Consider the following 22,290-nt stretch of genomic DNA (forward strand, 5'->3'; position numbering starts at 1 on the left):
TGTTTCATTGGTTTCTGGCGTGAGTCATCCAGTATGAAAATACTACCAGTGGTTGTTGAAATATAAGTGAGGATTCTAAAATCAGGCTAGACAGGTACTATAAGTAAGTAAAGCAGGCTAGGTGCAAGAGCGTGAAATGTTGACGATGATGGCCAGCTGAACGTGTGTCCCATTTAAAAGGGGGGGTAGCCCTTGTTCATCTCCAGCCGATCATTACCATGCACACCTACTGTTGCCAAATCTTTAAATTTTTAAAGAGAAATCAGGATTTTTAAAAATAAAATTTCCTGCTTGTCTGTGGACTAAATTTGATCCTTAGTTGGAAGTTTCTGACCCATCTGAATCCTTTGATTTGTGCCAAGCTGTGTCTAGAGAGATTAGTTGTTTTCTGGGTTTTTGCATATTTAATCTGAAAGATAAGTACCTTTGAATCCTTATTCAGTTGAAGACTCTTTAATGATGTGTTGAAGAAATCTCTTTGGTTTTAACAGAATTGTGTACCCGACACAACTTGTTATTAGTCTGTACATGTGCTTGTTAAGAGAGAACAGAATGTGCTGCTGAAGATCCTGGACCCTTTGGGTGGAATGTAGGGATGGAAAAATAGGGAAAAAACTTGAGGCAGAGGGTTGGATTGGTGGATCATGGAATGAGATTCACTGGTATTGTTGTGAAGCAAATTTTATATATGAGAATCTAGATTTTAAGAATCTTTTTTTTTTTTTTTTTTTTAAACATCTTTATTGAAGTATAATTGCTCTACAATGGTGTGCTAGTTTCTGCTCTACAACAAAGTGAATCAGCTACACATATACACATGTTGCCATATCTCCTCCCTCCTGCATCTCCCTCCCTCCCACCCTCCCCACCCCACCCCTCCAGGTGGTCACAAAGCACCGAGCTGATCTCCCTGTGCTATGCGGCTACTTCCCACTAGCTATCTATTTTACATTTGGTAGTGTATACATGTCCATGACACTCTCTCACCCTGTCACATCTCACCCCTCCCCCTCCCCATATCCTCAAGTCCATTCTCCAGTAGGTCTGTGTCTTTATTCCCATCTTGCCACTAGGTTCTTCATGACCTCTTTTTTTTTTTTCCCCTTAGATTCCATATATATGTGTTAGCATACTGTATTTGTTTTTCTCTTTCTGACTTACTTCACTCTGTATGACAGACTCTAACTCCATCCACCTCATTACAAACACCTCCATTTCATTTCTTTTTATGGCTGAGTAATATTCCATTGTATATATGTGCCACATCTTCTTTATCCATTCATCCGATGATGGACACCTAGGTTGCTTCCATGTCCTGGCTATTGTAAACAGAGCTGCAATGAATATTTTGGTACATGACTCTTTCTGAATTATGGTTTTCTCAGGGTGTATGCCCAGTAGTGGGATTGCTGGGTCATATGGTAGTTCTATTTTTAGTTTTTTAAGGAACCTCCATACTGTTCTCCATAGTGGCTGTATCAATTTACATTCCCACCAACAGTGCAAGAGTGTTCCCTTTTCTCCACACCCTCTCCAGCATTTATTGTTTCTAGATTTTTTGATGATGGCCATTCTGACCGGTGTGAGATGATACCTCATTGTAGTTTTGATTTGCATTTCTCTAATGATTAATGATGTTGAGCATTCTTTCATGTGTCTGTTGGCAATCTGTATCTCTTCTTTGGAGAAATGTCTCTTTAGGTCTTCTGCCCATTTTTGGATTGGGTTGTTTGTTTTTTTGTTATTGAGCTGCATGAGCTGCTTGTAAATCTTGGAGATTAATCCTTTGTCCGTTGCTTCATTTGCAAATATTTTCTCCCATTCTGAGGGTTGTCTTTTGATCTTGTTTATGGTTTCCTTTGCTGTGCAAAAGCTTTTAAGTTTCATTAGGTCCCATTTGTTTATTTGTGTTTTTATTTCCATTTCTCTAGGACCTGGGTCAAAAAGGATCTTGCTGTGACTTATGTCATACAGTGTTCTGCCTATGTTTTCCTCTAAGAGTTTGATAGTGTCTGGCCTTACACTTAGGTCTTTAATCCATTTTGAGTTTATTTTTGTGTATGGTGTTAGGGAGTGTTCTAATTTCATACTTTTACATGTACCTGTCCAATTTTCCCAGCACCACTTATTGAAGAGGCTGTCTTTTCTCCACTGTATATGCTTGCCTCCTTTATCAAAGATAAGGTGACCATATGTGCGTGGGCTTATCTCTGGGCTTTCTATCCTGTTCCATTGATCTATATTTCTGTTTTTGTGCCAGTACCAAACTGTCTTGATTACTGTAGCTTTGTAATATAGTCTGAAGTCAGGGAGCCTGATTCCTCCAGCTCCATTTTTCATTCTCAAGATTGCTTTGGCTATTCGGGGTCTTTTGTGTTTCCATACAAATTGTGAAATTTTTTGTTCTAGTTCTGTGAAAAATGCCAGTGGTAGTTTGATAGGGATTGCATTGAATCTGTAGATTGCTTTGGGTAGCAGAGTCATTTTCACAATGTTTATTCTTCCAATCCAAGAACATGGTATATCTCTCCATCTATTTGTATCATCTTTAATTTCTTTCATCAGTGTCCTATAATTTTCTGCATACAGGTCTTTTGTCTCCTTAGGTAGGTTTATTCCTAGGTATTTTATTCTTTTTGTTGCAATGGTAAACGGGAGTGTTTTCTTAATTTCACTTTCAGATTTTTCATCATTAGTATACAGGAATGCAAGAGATTTCTGTGCATTAATTTTGTATCCTGCTACTTTACCAAATTCATTGATTAGCTCTAGTAGTTTTCTGGTAGCATCTTTAGGATTCTGTATGTATAGTATCATGTCATCTGCAAACAGTGACAGCTTTACTTCTTCTTTTCCGATTTGGATTCCTTTTATTTCTTTTTCGTCTCTGATTGCTGTGGCTAACACTTCCAAAACTATGTTGAATAATAGTGGTGAGAGTGGACAACCTTGTCTTGTTCCTGATCTTAGTGGAAATGGTTTCAGTTTTTCACCATTGAGGACAATGTTGGCTGTGGGTTTGTCATATACGGCCTTTATTATGTTGAGGAAAGTTCCCTCTATGCCTACTTTCTGCAGGACTTTTATCATAAATGGGTGTTGAATTTTGTCGAAAGCTTTCTCTGCATCTATTGAGATGATCATATGGTTTTTCTCCTTCAATTTGTTAATATGATGTATCACGTTGATTGATTTGCGTATATTGAAGAATCCTTGCATTCCTGGAATAAACCCCACTTGATCATGGTGTATGATCCTTTTAATGTGCTGTTGGATTCTGTTTGCTAGTATTTTGTTGAGGATTTTTGCATCTATGTTCATCAGTGATATTGGCCTGTAGTTTTCTTTCTTTGTGACATCTTTGCCTGGTTTTGGTATCAGGGTGATGGTGGCCTCGTAGAATGAGTTGGGGAGTGTTCCTCCCTCTGCAATATTTTGGAAGAGTTTGAGAAGGATAGGTGTTAGCTCTTCTCTAAATGTTTGATAGAATTCGCCTGTGAAGCCATCTGGTCCTGGGCTTTTGTGCGTTGGAAGATTTTTAATCACAGTTTCAATTTCAGTGCTTGTGATTGGTCTGTTCATATTTTCTATTTCTTCCTGGTTCAGTCTCGGCAGGTTGTGCATTTCTAAGAATCTGTCCATTTCTTCCAGGTTGTCCATTTTATTAGCATAGAGTTGCTTGTAGTAATCTCTTATGATCGTTTGTATTTCTGCAGTGTCAGTGGTTACTTCTCCTTTTTCATTTCTAATTCTATTAATTTGAGTCTTCTCCTTTTTTCTCTTGATGAGTCTGGCTAATGGTTTATCAATTTTGTTTATCTTCTCAAAGAACCAGCTTTTAGTTTCATTGATTTTTGCTATTGTTTCCTTCATTTCTTTTTCATTTATTTCTGATCTGATCTTTATGATTTCTTTCCTTCTGCTAGCTTTGGGGTTTTTTTGTTCTTCTTTCTCTAATTGCTTTAGGTGCAAGGTTAGGTTGTTTATTCGAGATGTTTCCTGTTTCTTGATGTAGGCTTGTATTGCTATAAACTTCCCTCTTAGAACTGCTTTTGCTGCATCCCATAGGTTTTGGATCGTCGTGTCTCCATTGTCATTTGTTTCTAGGTATTTTTTGATTTCCCCTTTGATTTCTTCAGTGATCACTTCGTTATTAAGTAGTGTATTGTGTAGCCTCCATGTGTTTGTATGTTTTACAGATCTTTTCCTGTAATTGATATCTAGTCTCATAGCGTTGTGGTCGGAAAAGATACTTGATACGATTTCAATTTTTTTAAATTTACCAAGGCTTGATTTGTGACCCAAGATATGATCTATCCTGGAGAATGTTCCATGAGCACTTGAGAAAAATGTGTATTCTGTTGTTTTTGGGTGGAATGTCCTATAAATATCAATTAAGTCCATCTTGTTTAATGTATCATTTAAAGCTTGTGTTTCCTTATTTATTTTCATTTTGGATGATCTGTCCATTGGTGAAAGTGGGGTGTTAAAGTCCCCTACTATGATTGTGTTACTGTCGATTTCCCCTTTTATGGCTGTTAGTATTTGCCTTATGTATTGAGGTGCTCCTATGTTGGGTGCATAAATATTTACAATTGTTATACCTTCCTCTTGGATCGATCCCTTGATCATTATGTAGTGTCCGTCTTTGTCTCTTGTAATTGTCTTTATTTTAAAGTCTATTTTGTCTGATATGAGAATTGCTACTCCAGCTTTCTTTTGATTTCCATTTGCATGGAATATCTTTTTCCATCCCCTCACTTTCAGTCTGTATGTGTCTCTAGGTCTGAAGTGGGTCTCTTGTAGACAGCATATATATGGGTCTTGTTTTTGTATCCATTCAACCAGTCTGTGTCTTTTGGTGGGAGCATTTAATCCATTTACATTTAAGGTAATTATCGATATGTATGTTCCTATTCCCATTTTCTTAAATGTTTTGGGTTTGTTATTGTAGGTGTTTTCCTTCTCTTGTGTTTCTTGCCTAGAGAAGTTCCTTTAGCATTTCTTGTAAAGCTGGTTTGGTGGTGCTGAACTCTCTCAGCTTTTGCTTGTCTGTAAAGGTTTTAATTTCTCCATCAAATCTGAATGAGATCCTTGCTGGGTAGAGTAATCTTGGTTGTAGGTTTTTCTCCTTCATCACTTTAAGTATATCCTGCCACTCCCTTCTGGCTTGCAGCGTTTCTGCTGAAAGATCAGCTGTTAACCTTATGGGGATGCCCTTGTGTGTTATCTGTTGTTTTTCCCTTGCTGCTTTTAATATGTTTTCTTTATATTTAATTTTTGATAGTTTGATTAATATGTGTCTTGGTGTGTTTCTCCTTGGATTTATCCTGTATGGGACTCTCTGTGCTTCCAGGACTTGATTAACTATTTCCTTTCCCATATTAGGGAAGTTTTCAACTATAATCTCTTCAAATATTTTCTCAGTCCCTTTCTTTTTCTCTTCTTCTTCTGGGACCCCTATAATTCGAATGTTGGTGCGTTTAATGTTGTCCCAGAGGTCTCTGAGACTGTCCTCAGTTCTTTTCATTCTTTTTTCTTTATTCTGGTCTGCAGTAGTTATTTCCACCATTTTATCTTCCAGGTCACTTATCCGTTCTTCTGCCTCAGTTATTCTGCTATTGATCCCATCTAGAGTATTTTTAATTTCATTTATTGTGCTTGTCATCGTTTCTTGGTTCCTCTTTAGTTCTTCTACGTCCTTGTTAAATGTTTCTTGCATTTTGTCTATTCTATTTCCAAGATTTTGGATCATCCTTACTATCATTATTCTGAATTCTTTTTCAGGTAGACTACCTATTTCCTCTTCATTTGTTAGGTCTGGTGTGTTTTGACCCTGCTCCTTCATCTGCTGTGTGTTTTTCTGTCTTCTCATTTTGCTTATCTTACTGTGTTTGGGGTCTCCTTTTCACAGGCTGCAGGTTCGTAGTTCCCGTTGTTTTTGGTATCTGTCCCCAGTGGCTAAGGTTGGTTCAGTGGGTTGTGTAGGTTTCCTGGTGGAGGGAACTAGTGCCTGTGTTCTGGTGGATGAGGCTGGATCTTGTCTTTCTGGTGGGCCCGTCCACGTCTGGTGGTGTGTTTTGGGGTGTCTGTGGCCTTATTATGATTTTAGGCAGCCTCTCTGTTAATGGATGGGGCTGTGTTCCTCTCTTGCTAGTTGTTTGGCATAGGGTGTCCAGCACTGTAGCTTGCTGATCGTTGAGTGAAGCTTGGTCTTGATGTTGAGATGGAGATCTGTGAGAGATTTTCGCCGTTTGGTATTACGTGGAGCTGGGAGGTCTCTTGTGGACCAGTGTCCTGAAGTTGGCTCTCCCACCTCAGAGGCACAGCCCTGATGCCTGGCTGGAGCACCAAGAGCCTTTCATCCACACGGCTCAGAATAAAAGGGAGAAAAAATGGAAAGAAAGAAAAAAAGAGGATAAAATAAAATAAAATAAAGCAATTATAATAAAAAATAAGAAAAAAAATTATTAAGAGTAAATTTATTAAGAAAAAAATTTTTTTTTAATTTTTAAAAATAGATTTATTAATTTTTTATACTAAAAATAAGAAAAAAATTATTTAGAAAAAATTTATTAAGAAAAAAATTTTTTAATTTTTTAAAATAAAAAATATGAAAAAACTTATTAAAAATTTTTTTTAAAAATAGAAAATAAGGAAAAAATTATTAAGAAAACATTTATTAGGGGAAAAAAAAATTTTTTTAAGCCAAAAAAAAAAAAAAAAAAAAAACGGACGGACCTAACCCTAGGACTAACGGTGAGAGCAAAGGTATACAGACAAAATCTCACCCAGAAGCATACACATCTACACTCACAAAAAAAAGGAAAAGGGGAAAAGTTAATATATCCTGCTCCCAAAGTCCATCTCCTAAATTTGGGATGATTCGTTGTCTATTCAGGTATTCAACAGATGCAGGCACATCAAGTTGTTTGTGGAGCTTTAATCCGCTGCTTCTGAGGCTGCTGGGAGAGATTTCCCTTTCTCTTCTTTGTTCGTACAGCTCCCGGGGTTCAGCTTTGGATTTGGACCCGCCTCTGCATGTAGGTCCCCTGAGGGCGTCTGTTCCCCGCCCAGACAGAACGGGGTTAAAGGAGCAGCTGATTCGGGGGCTCTGGCTCAGTCAGGCCGGGGGGAGGGAGCGGTATGGAGGAGGCGGGGCGAGCCTGCGGTGGCAGAAGCCGGCGTGACGTTGCAGCAGCCTGAGGCGCGCCGTGCGCTCTCCCGGGGAAGTTGTCCCCGGATTACGGGAGCCTGGCCGTGGCGGGCTGCACAGGCTCCCGGGAGGGGCGGTGTGGAGAATGACCTGTGCTCGCCCACAGGCTGTTTGGTGGCGGCAGCAGCAGCCTTAGTGTCTCATGCCCGTCTCTGTGGTCCGCGCTGATAGCCGCGGCTCGCGCCCGTCTCTGGAGTTCGTTTAAGTGGCGCTCTGAATCCCCTCTCCTTGCACGCCGCGAAACAAAGAGGCAAGAAAAAGTCTCCTGCCTCTTCGGCAGCTGCAGACTTTTTCTCGTGCACCCTCCCGGCTAGTTGTGGTGCGCTAGACCCTTCAGGCTGTGTTCACGCAACCAACCCCAGTCCTCTCCCTGGGATCCGACCGAAGCCCGCGCCTCAGCTCCCAGCCCCCGCCCGCCCCGGCGGGTGAGCAGACAAGCCTCTCGGGCTGGTGAGTGCTGCTCGGAGCCGAGCCTCTGTGCGGGATTCTCTCCGTTTTTCCCTCTGCGTCCCTGTTGCTGTGGGATCCGCGCTGATAGCCGCGGCTCGCGCCCGTCTCTGGAGCTCGTTTAGGCGGCGCTCTGAATCCCCTCTCCTTGCGCGCCGCGAAACAAAGAGGCAAGAAAAATTCTCTTGCCTCTTTGGCAGCTGCAGTCTTTTTCCCGGACTCCCTCCCGGCTAGCACCGAAGCCCGAGCCCCAGCTCCCAGGCCCCGCCCGCCCCGGCGGCTGAGCAGACAAGCCTCTCGGGCTGGTGAGTGCTGGTCGGCACCGCTCCTCTGTGCGGGAATCTCCGCTTTGCCCTCCGCACCAATGTGTCTGCGCTCTCCTCCGTGGCTCCGAAGCTTTCCCCCTCTGCTACCCGCAGTCTCTGCCCACGAAGGGGCTTCCTAGTGTGTGGAAACCTTTCCTCCTTCACAGCTCCCTCCCACTGGTGCAGGTCCCGTCCCTATTCTTTTGTCTCTGTTATTTCTTTTTTCTTTTGCCCTACCCAAGTACGTGGGGATTTTCTTGCCTTTTGGGAGGTCTGACGTCTTCTGCCAGCGTTCAGTGGGTGTTCTGTAGGAGCAGTTCCACGTGTAGATGTATTTCTCATGTATCTGTGGGGAGGAAGGTGATCTCCGCGTCTTACTCTTCCGCCATCTTGCCCCTCCCTCCTTTAAGAATCTTTGACTATTTACTTTACCATTGGGTTCACCATAAGAAATCATTTAAAGTAAGCTCTGTAGAATAGTTTAAATGATCACTGCTTCCTCTGCATTTAGGTGAAGCAGTACCACTGTTTTTAAGTGTTGTCTGTAACTGGGCACTGTTCAGATTACTTGCTGCCATCTTATTTCTCTCTCACACATTTCGTTATTGAAGGTTTCAAGCATATACAAAAGTAAAGAGAATAGTATAATGAACTACCATATATTCATCACCCAGTGTCAAAAATTACCAACTTATGACTAGTCTTGATTCATTTATACGTACTTCCAGCACTCTCCTCCCCACTGGATTATTTTTAAGCTAATTCTAGCATTATATCATTTTATCTGTAAATATTTCAGTGCTGTCTCTAAAAGATAAGAATTCTTTATTTTGAACTTAACCACAGTACTACTATCGTGCTTTTAAAATTGACATTGATTCCTTAATGTCATCAAATATTCGGTATTCAGATTTTTCAGATTCAGAGAAAGGATTTTATTCTCTCTGTGCCTAAAAGGATAATTTCCAGAGGTACTTCTCCTTTCAAAACTAACACAGTATATTGCTTTAATTTGTTTTTTAGTCCCCAGAAGACCATGTCTGCATTTAGCTGTGTCTGTGAAGCCCAGCGAGAGGATGAGGCTCGAAGTCAGGATTCCCCCTCTGTACCCATCAGGCAAGCATTATTTTCATAGCATCTTTTGGGCTATATTGATTCACAGAATGGTTGGTAGCAAAATCTGGAATACACTGCTACTGTTTTGTGAACTTGAGCTTACTCTTTTATCTGAGGGACTGTGACATATTCTAGGTGGATTTATAAATAAGATGTCAGAAATTTTATTAAATATTTTATAGATATAGATTTTTGTCTTTATCTGCCAATTCTATCAATTTAAAATGATTCAGTCTTCATAAACTTATGAAAATATATCATTCTGTATTTCTAAGATTGTTTCCTTTTACTTAGTTTGAAAATGTTTACTTTTTTTTTTTTAATAAATTTATTTATTTATTTATTTTTGGCTGCGTCAGGTCTTCTTCGTTGCTGCGCGTGGGCTTTCTCTAGTTGCAGTGAGCGGGGGCTGCTCTTCATTGCTGTGCACAGGCTTCTCACTGCGGTGGCTTCTCTTGTTGTGGAGCACTGGGCTCTACGCGCGTGGGTTTCAGTAGTTGTGGCTCGTGGACTGTAGAGCACAGGCTCAGTAGTTGTGGCACACAGGCTTAGTTGCTCTGTGGCATGTGGGATCTTCCCAGACCAGGGCTCGAACCTGTGTCCCCTGCATTGGCAGGCAGATTCTCAACCACTGCGCCACCAGGGAAGTCCCGAAAATGTTTACTTTTAACAGACTTTTTATTTCTCTTTAATTTCCCATATGGCAAAACTGAGACAGATGTTCAACATCTCAAATTTAAAGTTTGTCAGACTCGATGGAATTAAAAATTTCCCGTAATTTCTTTACTCCTTCATCTCTTAGAACAGCTCTGAAGGGGGAAAGAATTTTTTGAATTACAAAGTATTTCTTCTCTATTAGAAAAGTATCTTGTTTGGAATATGTGGTTCTTATATTTAGTATAGGGAAATAAGTAATGGCAATGGAATAAGTTTGTATTTTCATTATGAAGTGGAATCTTTTATCTCTAGAATTCAATGATTTTGTAATTAGGGAATATAATAATGTTTTGTCAACAGGTATATTCCTAATAGTGTTATTTGCAACATAATTTCTTTTTTTCTTTTTTTTTTTGGCTGCGCCATGGCTTGCGGGGTCTTAGTTCCCCAACTAAGGATTGAACCCACGCCCTCGGCAATGAGAGTGCAGAGTCTTAACCATGGGACTGCCAGGGAATTCCCTGCAACATAATTTCTGTGTTCCTTATTGATAGAAATATTTAGGAGAAACATGTCATTGCTTTTATTGGACGTTCTGATGATTAAATGTGAACTTGTTGGTATTCTTGGGAATCAGATAGCCCAGATGATATCGTCTGTTGTATCAGGAAGCTTGTTAGGCAAAATGCCACCTTGTTTTATTCCAAAAATGGTATGGTGTTGACCCAGCAATTAGGAAATTTATTGATCGCATCGTATTGCCTTCCTATTTTAAAATAGAGACTGTTTTTTTTTAAAACATCTTTATTGGAGTATAAATGCTTTACAATGGTGTGTTAGTTTCTGCTTTATAACAAAGTGAATCAGTTATACATATACATATGTCCCCAAATCTCTTCCCTCTTGCGTCTCCCTCCCTCCCACCCTCCCTATCCCACCCCTCTAGGTGGTCACAAAGCACCGAGGTGATCTCCCTGTGCTATGCGGCTGCTTCCCACTAGAGACTGTTTTAAAATAGAGAGACTAGGATGCTGGTGATTTTTGTTCAAGGTAGAACAAGGGCCTGAGAACAAGGGCCTGAGAATCCAGCTGTTGTTTTTTTTGTTTGTTTAATTTATTTATTTTTTATTTTTGGCTGCATTGGGTCTTCGTTGTGGTGCGCAGGCTTCTCATTGCAGTGGCTTCTCTTGTTGCAGAGCACGGGCTCTAGGCACATGGGCTTCAGTATTTGTGGCTCGGGGGCTCTAGAACGCCGGCTCAGTAGTTGTGGCGCATGGGCTTAGTTGCTCCGCAGCATGTGGGATCTTCCCGGATCAGGGATTGAACCCGTGTCCCCTGCATTGGCAGGCGGATTTTTAACCACTGTGCCACCAGGGAAGCCCTCCAGCTGGTTTTGATTCCAGTTCCTCCGCAGACAGACCTACACTCAAAACAGAATGGTTAGAAGTTTATTAAATATGGAGGTTTTTTCTTCCATGTTTCACTTTGGATTAATTTTACCCAGGCTTTCCCTGCTAAAATTTGCTTTCTTTGCATCAATTTCTAAATCTTACATATATAGTGACCAGAGTAGAATTGTGTAGCTGGAACTAATGAAGAAAGAGAAGTGTGGTCCTTCTTACAATTATTGAATTTCTTCTGTCTCTTTTCGGGTACTGAAGATTCCTTCTTTATTTTTTCTTGGGAGATTAATATACCACATCTTTATGATAGATCTTTCTTGGAGGGAAGTGACTGTGATTTGAACATCATTTATTTATTTGACTGATGCTAACCCAAGAAAGATAGATACCAAAATTCTGATATTTGACAGGAATCTGCTGAATATTTCTGATGTTGCAATGAGACACCTTTAGTCTTTAGAGAGATAGGAGTTGTTCCAATTAACAGTTTGGGAGAAAAAAGCAGCCTGATATTTGTCAATTAAGAATTAAAAAGTCAAAAATAAAACAAAAAAAATAAAGCTTTGTTTTAGAAGTAAAACTCTATTCGGAAGTTCTACACTAAATAAATAGCTTCTGAGGTAAAATGTCTAGGCTTATTTAAAGTGTGGGGAACAATGGTAATTGAATTCTTGAAATGGTTAATCAAGTCTTGTCCCTTCTAGCTTTTGGCTCACTTTCATTATTGCTCAGGTGTTGATATGTTAGATGTCTTAAAGATTCAAACATGGGTATTCAGTTCATACTTTGTCTTATGCAACTAATATTAATTGAGCATCTGCTGTGTATCTAGCACTGTGCTAAGTAATTTATATGTATGATCACTTATAAACCAGATAGGTGTTATTCATCTGTCTTCTGGTGATCTTATTCTTACCTATTCTTCACTGGACCATATATCCTCATTCAGTTGAGGTTCCTGACAGAGAATACACAAGCTCTAACAACCAAATGTATACCAGGCTCTCTTTGGCTAGAACTCTTTTCTAAATCCCACTTTGATCTCCTGTTTTGGTAAACTGAGCTACACAAGATAGAAACCTCAGAGACTTCTCCTTTTCTCTTTCTTCTCCAAGATCCAGAGCAGAGCAAGCCCTAAAGAGTTCTTCATGCTTCTTTTTTCTGTCTGCCCGGGTTAGTTCAGCTTCTAAGGGTGAGAGCTCCTCCCAAGTTGGAGACAGCTTTTTCTGTCTAGATGGCTCCATCTTTCTCTGGCCAAACACAGCAGCATGTGACATAGTTTCTAGACCCTTTATCATCCTGGATGTTATCTTCTGGGTATATCTCAGTTTATGCTTTGTAAAATATGATGACCTGAAACATTCCAGATGTTTTTCCATGGTCAGTTCAGAATGGATTCTTTTTATCTTTATTTTGGTTGTTATATATTTAACGCAACCTAAAAATGCATTAGTATGTTGTTTTTTATAGTACAGTGATGCATTGAACTTATGGTTTACTAAAAAGTTAGAAGTTATGGGCATTTTCTATATGATGAACACAGTTATACAATTAGTTAATCTGAAAGTAGATTTTTGCAGTTAATTGATTGAGAGAACATTCTTTTGTTGAAAGTAAATTTATTAAGCACTTACTTTATATTAAACCCCGTGTTAAGTGTTTTAAGTATGGAGATGAATAAGATGTGAATGTCAAGTTTCTGTGTAACCTGCTCACCTGGAGTTAATCTGGGCCTATTTATTCTGGTGTATTGTTGAGAGCATTTAAGAAAGCTCCTAGGCACCTCAGGGCTTCATGGTATCTGGTTTGTAGGAGACATGCATCAAATGCTTGTGGGATATATGAATAAATCACTGATAGCCAAATGGGAAGACTAATGAAAAGAAACATCTTGAACTGTGAGGAACCAAGTCATTCTGAAATGGTTAGTTGTAGATAATGTCAATATAGCTAGCAAAGCTAGAATCTCACCTACAACTCTTTCCTTTACAGATTGGGTTTCTTTTCCTAAAATTATTAGTCAAGGGGTGTAATGAACAGTATCTAGAATGCTAGGAGTCATTTAAGGAATATTAGAACCATTAATAAAGCCAAATGAGACATCTTGACCTAGTTGATCTGTTTTGAAGTAGATCCCTAAGTTGCCTTCACTGTCTATGACTTCAATAATGGTTTTGCATCTTTTGTTTACCTTATTTTCCTTTGTCAGTTTTCAGAGTTCATAGCTAATGGAGAGAAGAAATTTTATGACTATTTTACCATCATGGTGGAATAGTCCTGTGTACCGTTATTTTTTCACAGGAGTGAAATTATGATGAGAAATCTTGTGAGGTCATATACTCGGTCACCTCATTTTCACCCTTCCCCACATATCTCAGAGTGCCAAATTATGGTTCCCCCTTGACACACACACACACACACACACACACTCAAACACTCTCACACATACACTTGCTTACTTGATATGGTTTCTCTTTTTTTTGACATGGTTTCTTTATGTGCTTGATTTTCAGGGGGAACTTGCTCCATTTTCCAAGTACTCAAGATGAAGAGGAGAAGGGAAAATTAGAAGGTGACCAAAGGACCAGGCAGAGTCAACAGCCTGTGAAGCCCAGTAGTCCTGTCAAAGACCCTGCTTCTCCTGCCTCCCAGGAGGTGGCCACACAGGAGCCATCCAGTCCTCAAGGGGAAGCGATGGAGACAGATATGCCAGAAGGCCAGAAAGAAGGACAGAATGCCAGTCAGGGAAAATCTAGTGAAGCCTTGATTGAAAGGCCCAGCCAAAATAACATAGGAATCCAGACCATAGAGCATTCCCTGTGGGTCCCCGAAACTGTTTCAGCAGCAACTCAGACTGTAAAGAATGTGTGTGAACAAGGGACCAGTACAGTGGACCAGAACTCTGGAAAGCAAGATGCCACAGTTCAGACTGAGAGGGGTAGTGGTGAGAAGCCAGTCAGTGCTCCTGGGGATGATACAGAGTCACTCCATAGCCAGGTGAGAGAACATATAGGGTACCTCAGGGGCCCTGTTTTCAACTTTCTGGATTCCCAGATAATTTAAGTTGTGGTACTTCTACTTAATGATAATTCTTAACAGTTTTATACAGACCAGTGGTTAAAGGATAAAAACAATTCATCCAGGATTGGGATAGGGTAGTGAAAATTATGGGTAGCTATAGCCAATAAGATAATCTTTCAGGGAAAATGGAATAGTGCTAGAGTTTGTCAAGTAGGTCTTTACTGGAAGAGAAAGCCAGGAATATAATCTGGGTCCTGTAATACTTTCCTACATTCAATCTTTCCTTCTGCCATCATTTCTCATCCTCCTTTATAACCATAAGAGCTAATTGCTTCTCCCCCAAGTCTATTTAACCAGTGTCCCCAGGAACTGAGAGTAGAAAGTAAAGGAGGAAGGAGTAGAAGAAGCATGAAGGATAGTGTATCACAGTATTGTAAACAAAGAACACTAACAGGGAAAGTCCCCAGGTGACCAGGGACTCCAGAAAGAGGCTAGGAATAGACATACTGGGAAGAAAAGGTTTGGGGCTGATGAACGTGAGACTGGAAGAAGAACAGGTTCTTGGGAATAGAGTAGGGAAGTGTAGGTACTAGTGAAAATTGAGTGGGTAAGAAGTGGTGGTAGTAATGTACATGCTAACAAGAGGAAGTTCATAAAATTTCATTAGTAATAGTGGTTAAATTGCCTTTTCAGTTGCTCTGGTAGATCATCTTCACTTGGGATCTGCCTAGGAAAGCTTCACTAGTGATGTGCCTCTCATTCGAATGGTCCAAGTTGTTTGTTTTCTAAAAATAAAATAATTCCTATTGATTGAACACCTACAGTATATCAGCATTGTGCTCAAGACAACCCATGAGGTTGGTATTGTTATTCCCATTTCACAGGTAAAGAAACCAAGCTGAAGAGAGGTTAAGTAACTTGCCCAAGATTTTGCCATCAGTAGGTGGCAGAACTGGAATTTGAACTCAGCATATCTGACTTCAGAATCGGTATTCTTTTCATTATGCTATGTTGCTTTTCTATTTTTAAATCACAGCTTGTGTAGTCTTGTTCTGTTTATCCATGCCTCTCCAAAAATTCTGTTTATATTAGCCTTTTATAGTAACACAGCCTCTGAGACCTAAGACCTTATCAATTCAGGAAGTTTCAAAATAGCATAGCCTTTTGGATATAGGGGCTGTAGCACATCAGACCCTATTTTGCAGCTGTTTATTTCTGCCCTTAATTTAAAGTGTTTGATTCTGCCACATAGTAATTTGGTTTCTCTGCCTTTATAAAAAGAGTTCAACTTTATCTTAAAGACGGCAATCATGTGGGTGCCACTAGATTGTATTTTCCTTTACTTCCTTATAGTCTCCCTCTGTCAAACAGAGAAATAATTTCTGTTCCTGTCTCAACATGATGATAGGAGCCAGTGAGCCAGAGCTCAGGCTTTGGAGTCAGACGTCATCTGGATGTTGTGAAAGTTGAGATAAAGCTTGCAAAGCTCTTAGCACTGGGTCTGACACACAGTAAATGCCCAATATGTGTTGGCTACTGCTATAACCTATTGATTATTATTGTTTTAACTACTACTACTGCAGCTGTTACCAGCACAACCACCACTTATGCTATACTACTACTATGTCATACAGAGTGAAATGACATATTTAAGAGCTAGTTGCTCCTGCTAAGGAAAGAAAAGTGCTAGAAAAATACAGATGCTGATTGGGTACAGAGTTTCCGTTGAGAAAGATAAGAAAGTTCTGGAGGTGAATATGGTGATGTTTTTACAATAATGTGAACGTACATAATGCTACAAACTGTATATTTAAAAATGGTTAAAATGGTAAATTTTATGTTAAGTATATTTTACCACAATAAAAAAATATACATGGTGGGTACAGTAACAGAATTTGGGGTTGGTGTGCCGTCTTTTGAAGAATGGTTGGAAAATGAGGAACGCTGTATGGAGGTTTTCCAAGTGTCAGTGCTTTTTTATCCCTTGCAGTCTGGGTAGGACTCAGTTCAGTACTCAGAGAAAAACATAGGCAGCCTACATTTGACATACCTTAAATTTCCATTTATGTGTCAAGTGGGCCTGGAGCCAGGTTTTCTATGAAGTGAAAGTGTGGTTTTATTTTTATTTTATCTTCCCTTAATTATAACAAGATCCTCAAGCTATTTATCTTTACAGAAACCTCTTTTCAGAAGACTATTTGAAGAGAGTAAGCATAACTTCCTTTTTATCTGCCCTCTTTCCCTTCTCTCCTTTCTTATTCTATCAGACATGTTTATTTAGGTATCTCTCTTGAAGTGATCATTTGTCTGGCTGTTGTAATGGAAGAATACAGGGAGGCTTTTTGGCTGCATTTCAGGGATATATAAAGCGCGCTGAAACCTTTTAGACCCCTGCGTGTGCAGGCAGGAAGTCCAGGCTGCCATGGTTCTGATGCTCCCTGATGACTGACGTGTGACAGACCAATGCCCTGACCATTCATTGACCAGAGTTGTATATACAGAAGTATTTTAAGGAATTGGTTGAATAAGTTTCCATGCATTTTATTTTATTTATATTTATTCACATAATTTTAGTAGATATTTCACCCCTAACATGAAGTTGGAGTGCAAATTATTCAGAGAAATTACTTTAGGTAAATTACTATCACACTATCAGGAAAAAAACAGACTCATTATTGCAGTGGTAAATATAACTCTTTTGAAAGACTTAGATACCTTGACACTGACTGCAGAAAGTAAAATCAGTCTACTATAGGGGAAATAAGGTGGGAGAAAAAAGTGTGCATTTCCTCTCACAGTTGCAGAGCCATGGGGTAGAAGGGGGGTGGGGGGCTTGGATATGGATAAATGTGATCTAGGTGTTATGAGAAAACATGTAGGTAACAGTTGTCATAAAAATGTAGGGTCTTACTTAAACTATATAACTGATTATGGTACAACCAGATATGAAATCCTAATTTGCTAATGTTCTCTGTTTCTGGACACTAGCTCAACTCTTTAGTTACAATCTCTTATTTGGAATAGATCAAATATTTCATATTTAATTCTAGGAGAAATCAGTGTGTCTTGTTCCAGGTATAAATATACCGTAGTTTTCACTTACTAATGCAGGAAAAACAGACTGCACTGAGATTAACAGATGTTATTGTTTTATATAAAGTTCTAAAGAATGCCTTCCTTTTATCTGAAGAGCTGTTGTAAGTGTAAACTTGAATGCTGATTGACAAGTCAGCAACAAAATCAGGAGGATTACAATCTCAATGTGCTTTTAGGGGGTCAAAGTTTCACTTAAATATCCTAGATATAAGTGCTAGATGTTATGCTTTTAATTTAGACAGAAATAGGTTGTTTTAGGTGAAACTGATACAGACTTTTCCTAGCCTCTGGCTAGACAGCTGGTCCATCCCTAGTGTTACCTATAGGTGAATAGAAACAAAGCAACTGGAAAATTCCATCACATTAGATTCATGGAACCTCTGAACTGTGCTCATCATGAAGCAGTTGACTTGTGATTCTGACAGTTTGCAATGAGACTCTCTATTTTTTATCATAGGGAGAGGAAGAGTTTGATATGCCTCAGCCCCCTCATGGCCATGTCTTGCATCGCCACATGAGAACAATTCGTGAGGTTCGCACACTTGTCACTCGTGTCATCACAGATGTGTATTATGTGGACGGAACAGAGGTAGAAAGAAAAGTAACTGAGGTAATGTACACTGTGGGTCTATGTGGCAAATTTTTTTCAGTAGAAGAATTACCCTGGCTCTCTACCTGCTCCCCTCTTCCCTATACAACTAGCTACTAACACTGTGTTTTCCTTAATCCTTTTATGAGAAAGATATAACAACTGGGCTAGAGTTCTGAGTTCTGTCTTTCCCAACCATAGGTTTGCTGTTTGACCTCTGGTCACTTATTTAACCAGTCCCATCATGCATTCTGTATCTATAAAGAACAGATTGATAAATCTCTCTCATGTGTAAAGATTTTACGTGTTTTAAAAAAAAAATTTTTTTTTTATTGTAGTTGATTTACACTGTTGTGTCCATCTCTGCTGTACAGCGAAGTGACTCAGTTATACACATAGAGACATGCTTTTTTTATATTCTTTTCCATTATGGTTTATCCCAGGATGTTGAATATAGTTCCCTGTTAACGTGTTATTTTTAATTCATGGAAACTAATGAAGTGTAGAACTCCCTGCTTAGCTGCATTATTTTCTCATCGTTTCTCACTGTTTTATCACGTGTTACCATTTTTTACTCACTGGTCTTGGTCTCCATTCGTGTGTGGTTATGAACCTGTTAGTAGGAGATGTACCTTTTTTTTTTTTTTAATTATTTATTTTTTTGGCTGCGTTGGGTTTTTGTTGCTGCAGGGGCTACTCTTCGTTGCGGTGCGCGGGCTTCTCATTGCGGTGGCTTCTCTTGTGATGGAGCACCGGCTCTAGGTGCACGGGCTTCAGTAGTTGCAGCACTCGGGCTCAGTAGCTGTGGTGCATGGGCTCTAGGGCTCGTGGGCTTCAGTAGTTGTGACGCACAGGCTTAGTTGCTCCGCGACATGTGGGGTCTTCCCAGACCAGGGCTCGAACCCATGTCCCCTGCATTGGCAGGCGGATTCTTAACCACTGCGCCACCAGGGAAGTCCCGGAGATGAACCTTTATTTCTTAGTAGGATTCATCATGGACTCGTTCCCAGTGTCAGCATAATATTGGTGTTTATTGACTGTTATAGTGTACAGTGTTGTATGCTGACTTTGTTTAGATCTAATACTTGCTGAGGTTAGAGAGATTTTCTAGAATTAAAGATCTGGCACTTTTTTCTTGGTATATATGTTAATATCGGGGAACCATTTTAGTAATTGATAAGAGGCATAGCTATTCTATTCCTTAGTCAAGCACTTTTCTTTAATTCTGCTAGCTGGCCGTATAGGAGGTTGTGCTCAGGGAGAATTAAACTGGTGTATAGTTTTATTTATTTTTTTATTTTATTTTATTTTGACATTTTTTTAATATATAAATTTATTTATTTATTTATTTATTTGGCTGCATTGGGTCTGTGTTGCTACGTGCGGGCTTTTCTCTAGTTGCGGCGAGCAGGCTTTCTCTAGTTGTGGTGAGCGGGGCTACTCTTCATTGCGGTGCACGGACTTTTCATTGCAGTGGCTTCTCTTGTTGTGGCATGCGGGCTCTAGAGCGTAGGCTCAGTAGTTGTGGCGCACGGGCTTAGTTGCTCTGCGGCATGTGGGATCTTCCCGGACCAGGGCTCGAACCCATGTCCCCTGCATTGGCAGGTGGATTCTAAACCACTGTGCCACCTGGGAAGTCCAAAACTGGTATATAGTTTTAAGTGGAACATATTATTGCTATTGTTCGTTAATGGGCCATTGTGGCCCTCATGTCAGAAAGCATTTTATATTAGTTTGAGAAATTGTCTTTTTTTTTTTTTGGCCGTGCTATGCACCTTGCAGGATCTTAGTTCTCCGACTAGGGATTGAACCTGGGCCCTCGGCAGTGAAAGCATGGAGTCCTAACAACTGGACCGCCAGGGAGTTCCCAATTCTTTATTTATTATACACTAAATTCCAGAAATATTTCTTTTAAAACGTTGATTTACCTTCAATTTTATGTTTACGAAATTTTTTTCAATGTTACTACTAGTTTGGAAAAATTGTGAGCTTAGCAGCTTTATAGAAAAAATTTGCTTTCATAAAAAGTTTTTGTAACTGTTGTAGTCTACACTGAACTATGTGCCAGGTACTATTTTTAAGTGTTATACATATTACTTTATTTAATATTTTTTATGGTGCTTTCTAAAGTATATTTTTGGAAATGGCAGGCCTGCTAGATACTCTGAGAGGGAAAACAAAGTTCCATGGTCATAAATATTAAGTTTGAGAAAACACCTAGTGCTGTAACTGCCCCCTCCCCCACCATGGAGATTCACAGTGCATATTACATTAAAGCCTCTAAGAAGTCCTCCAGTAAAGATATCTATTTCGGGACTTCCCTGGTGGTCCAGTGGGTAAGACTCTGTGCTCCCAATGCAGGGGCTCCAGGTTCGATCCCTGATCGGGGAACTAGATCCTGCGTGCGTGCCACAACTATGAGCCCACATGCTGCAACTAAAAGATCCTGCACACCGCAACAGAGACTCCACAGCTAAGAACCGGCGCAGCCAAAGTAAATGAATAAATATTTTAAAAAATATATTTTATTGTGTAACACAGCATTTCCCAAATTTATTTGACCATTGAACATTTTTTAAAGTAATGTGTATTATACTCCTATGTTACATAGTTTGGGAAACACTTGCCATAATTAAATAAAATAGTAATAGCAACTAACATTTATTGAGCACTAGCTATATGCCAGGCACTCTTCTTTTTTTTCTTTTGAATTTTATTTATTTTTTATACAGCAGGTTCTTATTAGTTATCTATTTTATACATATTAGTGTACACATGTCAATCCCAATCTCCCAATTCATCCCACCCCACCACCCCACCACCTTCCTCCCTTGGTGTCCGTATGTTTGTTCTCTACATCTGTGTCTCTATTTCTGCCAGGCACTATTCTAAGGACTTTTACGTGATTTAACTCACTTAATTCTCACAACTAAGCTGTGAGGTAGATATTGTTACTCCCATTTTGCACTCAAGAAACTGACATAGCAAGTTAAAATCACTTGCTTAATGCTACAAAGCTAATAAACAGAGGAACTAGAATTCATCGCAGGCAGTCTAATTCCACAGCCTGCATTCCTAACTACTGCATCGTGCTGTCTCTTAAGAGTGAAAGGGATGTGTGTCTAACGGAAGGTGTGTGTAGTAGTTCAGAAGAGGAGGAAATGTGTCTGAAGAGAATTTTGATAAAGCCTTTCTGGGTGAGGACCAGAAAGTACTTGAGTTGGACACTGAAGGTTTTAGATATTGGAAGATACAGGGAAAGGGTGTTCTATAGAAAGGAGGCTTGGTGAGCAAAGGCACAGAGGCAGAACGTAAAGAGCACAGATGTGGGAACAGTACGTTTGGTGGGCAGCCCAAAGATGTGTAGAGGTGTGAAGGTGGACAGGTTGACGTCAGAGGATTCTGGGAACTTTCCTTCCCTCATCTCTCGTAGCCTTTGTTTATCGTATTTTAAAAATTTTATTCATTTATTTACCAGCAACTTCTTTTTTGCTGTGTTCCTAGCACTATGGCGGGCACTGAGACTAAGTAGATAAAAAGACAGGGTCCCTATTCTCTTAGGAGCTCATTTACACTTGACATGCAACAAATCCAGAACTTGTGGTTGCTGTAGTAGAGGTATGGAAAGATGTGTTAGAAAGAGGGGCCAGAGCCTGCTAGCTTACCTGAAGGTGACTAAAAGGCCTCACAGAAGATGTAGTGCTCAAAGTGCTGCAGATAAGATCGAAGGGCAGGGGAGAAGGACGTTGCAGGCAGAATGAAAAGGTTTGTAAATATGTAGACAGCATGGTATGCTTAATGAATATTTAGAATGTGACAAGGACGGTAGGGTAGGCAATGGTGAGAGAGGATGCTCTTGAGGTTGGTAGGGGCCCAGAGCATAAGGCTTTGTGTATCATAGAAGAGAGTTTAGATTTTTATCTTTTGTGTGATGGAAAGCCTTTAAAGAATTTGGGGGAAAGGGATGACATGCTCAGATTTGCATGTTGGAAAGGTCTGATTGGCATCAGTGTAACAATTGATTGGAATGGGAGAGGTTAGAGGCGTAGTTCAGACAAGAGGCAATGAGTGTCAAATTAGGACAGTGGTAGTGGGGATTGAGAGGAGGGAAATAGATGTAAAAAAATACATATATAGAAGGTGAAATTGATAGACTTTGGTGAATTCCTGAATGTGGGGATTGTGGGAGAGGGAGGAATCATATATGATGCCTGGGCTTTTTGCCTGGGCAGATAGATGGTGGTACCATTTACTGAGAGAATATAAATAGGACACTGGTTTGAGAGAGAAGATCCTTCATGCAGTAAATATTTACTGAGGACCTCTTTTGTGGCAGGCACTGTGCTATTTTGAGGATAAATCCAGGAAAGAAGATGGTTACTACTCTGTCTTAATGTGGCCTCTGTAGTCTAGTAGGAGGGACACACAGGAAAAAAGTAA

General features: G+C 39.9%; 1 protein-coding gene across 4 annotated transcripts in view; it reads left to right on the plus strand.

Annotated features, from left to right (window-relative positions):
* Nucleotides 1-22,290, plus strand: part of TP53BP1 (tumor protein p53 binding protein 1) — a 75,883-nt gene that overhangs the window by 37,399 nt on the left and 16,194 nt on the right. For 3 of the 4 annotated variants that reach the window (XM_061180387.1, XM_061180390.1, XM_061180389.1), the window contains 3 exons: nucleotides 8,992-9,084; nucleotides 13,658-14,141; nucleotides 17,719-17,871. In XM_061180387.1, coding sequence (XP_061036370.1) covers nucleotides 8,992-9,084; nucleotides 13,658-14,141; nucleotides 17,719-17,871 — 730 coding nt within the window. The remainder of the gene's footprint in view (nucleotides 1-8,991; nucleotides 9,085-13,657; nucleotides 14,142-17,718; nucleotides 17,872-22,290) is intronic. The other variant, XM_061180388.1, reaches the window with a different exon arrangement.

This window comes from Eubalaena glacialis, chromosome 2 (assembly GCF_028564815.1).
Source record: "Eubalaena glacialis isolate mEubGla1 chromosome 2, mEubGla1.1.hap2.+ XY, whole genome shotgun sequence".
Classification (NCBI taxonomy): Eukaryota; Metazoa; Chordata; class Mammalia; order Artiodactyla; family Balaenidae; genus Eubalaena; species Eubalaena glacialis.